This window comes from Hibiscus syriacus, unplaced genomic scaffold (genome assembly GCF_006381635.1).
Source record: "Hibiscus syriacus cultivar Baekdansim isolate YM2019G1 unplaced genomic scaffold, ASM638163v2 tig00110183_pilon, whole genome shotgun sequence".
In the NCBI taxonomy this organism is placed as follows: Eukaryota; Viridiplantae; Streptophyta; class Magnoliopsida; order Malvales; family Malvaceae; genus Hibiscus; species Hibiscus syriacus.
Genome location: NW_024062614.1, coordinates 853,438 through 855,736, shown reverse-complemented (window position 1 = coordinate 855,736; position 2,299 = coordinate 853,438). Strand labels below are relative to the sequence as shown.

Sequence of the window (2,299 nt, the reverse complement as noted above, 5' to 3'; positions counted from 1 at the left end):
TCAGGCCCACCCGAAGGACGGTTACGATAGTACCTAAACTTTTAATTTTTTCAAAACTTAACCTAAAGTTTTTAATGAGTACTAAAATGAAACAAAAATCAAACGTTGAAAAAATTGAAAATTTAAGTTAAAACGAAATAAAATTGAGAGTTTAGATACTAAATTATAATTACCCATATTTTTTCTTAGCACTCCGTTAAGTACACTACAGTTGTAGTAGTACTAAATACAATTATTGATTCATTACGCTTCAACTAAAAGAAAAGCTCTCATTATTTCCTTTTATTATAATACAAATACACCCAACTCTTCATCTGCTTAATTTCATTTTACAAATTTTACTCTCTCTAAAACCGGCCTCCATTTCTCTCGCATTTTCTACCCACCATGACGTCCAAGGATTGCGGCAACCACGGCAAAGGCCGCCAGAAGCTCCTCGGAAGAATCATCGGTTGCCTTCTAGTTTTTCTCGTCATCGTTCTCATCACAATCCTCATCATTTGGGCAGTCCTGCGCCCCACCAAACCCCGCTTCATCCTCCAAGACACCACCGTCTACGGTTTCAATACCTCCACCCCGAATTTCCTCACCTCCAATTTCCAAGTCACCGTTTCTTCCCGAAACCCAAATGACCGAATCGGGATCTACTACGACAGGCTCGTCACCTACGCCACTTACAGGAACCAACAGATCACTCTTCGGACAGCACTCCCTCCGACGTACCAGGGTCATAAGGAGATCAACGTTTGGTCTCCTTTCATATACGGGAACATGGTCCCTATAGCTCCGGATTTTTCAGCCGCTCTGAAAACCGAACAAGCCGTCGGGTCGGTTTTCATGGTGATCAAGATTGATGGACGGGTGAGATGGAAAGTTGGGTCCTTTATTTCCGGAAGGTATCATCTTCACGTTAGGTGTCCCGCTTATATCACTTTCGGTAGCAGAAGTAATGGAGTCTCCGTCGGAGAAAACGCCATCAAGTATCAGCTCGTGACCCGATGCAGCGTTAGTGTCTGAAGACTAATCAAGAAGACGAAGAAAGAAGAGGAAGCAACTAACGCCGTCAAATATATCGTTTGTTTATCTCTTTATCTTAAATCTCTCTCCCCTTTTCTTTACTTAACGCCGTTGGTATATCTTTTTATATTTATCTTTACGATTTGTACATTTTGCTATAGAATAAATGAACAAAAGATGCAAAATCTACAATTAGAGATCTATAGTTTCTTTAAAGAATGTAAAATTATGACATTAATAAGAATTAATTTTCAATTAGTAAAGCATGAAATAATTAAATATTAAAAAAATCGTTATTGTTTATGTAGGTCATAAGTTTAAGTACCAATAATTATATAAATAATTGAATATTTATTATTAAATTATTAAAAGTATTTAAGTTAAATATTATTTTATAATTCTTTTAACTTAATAAAAAAAAGTCAATTAGTAGAGATATTATTGTCTATTTCTACACTTTGAAATATGCTTTTGAACTTGATTTTTTTTTAAATATTCTCCATTGTTGAAATATGGTGTCGGTGGTATTTAATTTATTAATAATCACTCGATTTAAGAGTTTACTTTTATAATTTCAAGTTTGATTTATATTGTTGTAATAGTAATTTTTTAAAGATTATGTATGTGAGAATTTGTTGAGCGCACTCAATGGTAGTAAGGATTGTTATTTTTTTAGAATATATATATTTGATCAGTTATATTTATAATGTGTATTTTTAATGAATAAGAAAAAATTTAAACAAATATTATTTTATAAGTATATAAGATATTTTAAAAATTATATATTTGAATATTAAATAATTTTAGAATTTAAAGTTTTAAAATAATATATTTAATTTATACATCAATGAATAAGGTAGTGTGTCATGGTCTAACGTATCATAGACAAGAAAGAATGATAGGGATGGACTGAAGCCGTCGTATTTGTTGTATGTGTGAATTTAGTCTTTTTCCTTTATAGTTGTACCTTTTTGTTTCGGATTTATTAAAAAAAGATTATATATATATATATATATATATATATATATATATATTTAGATATTTAAACTGTTTTTTATTAATTTAAGTCATTAACGTTATTAACGCTAGCATTTAGGTACATAATAACAACAGTTAAAAAATCCGTGAAGTCCCCAATATCCATTGGAAATGCAGGATTTATCTGGTGACAATTAATTTTGCTTAATACTTCTTGTTGTAATCTCTGAAACTGTATGCATAAAGATGTCGGTGAAGGTAACTTTTGATAACTTCTTTGTTGTCTTTCTTTTATACAAGTGAA

The 2,299-nt window shown here is 31.5% G+C and overlaps 1 protein-coding gene across 1 annotated transcript; it reads left to right on the top strand.

The window, feature by feature from the left end:
* The first annotated feature begins 316 nt into the window (after nucleotides 1–316).
* On the top strand, nucleotides 317–1,138 carry LOC120217079 (NDR1/HIN1-like protein 12). The gene has a single exon (XM_039214296.1). The coding sequence runs from the start codon at nucleotides 388–390 to the stop codon at nucleotides 1,015–1,017; it is 630 nt and encodes a 209-aa protein (XP_039070227.1). The 5' UTR covers nucleotides 317–387; the 3' UTR covers nucleotides 1,018–1,138.
* The last annotated feature ends 1,161 nt before the right edge of the window (nucleotides 1,139–2,299 follow it).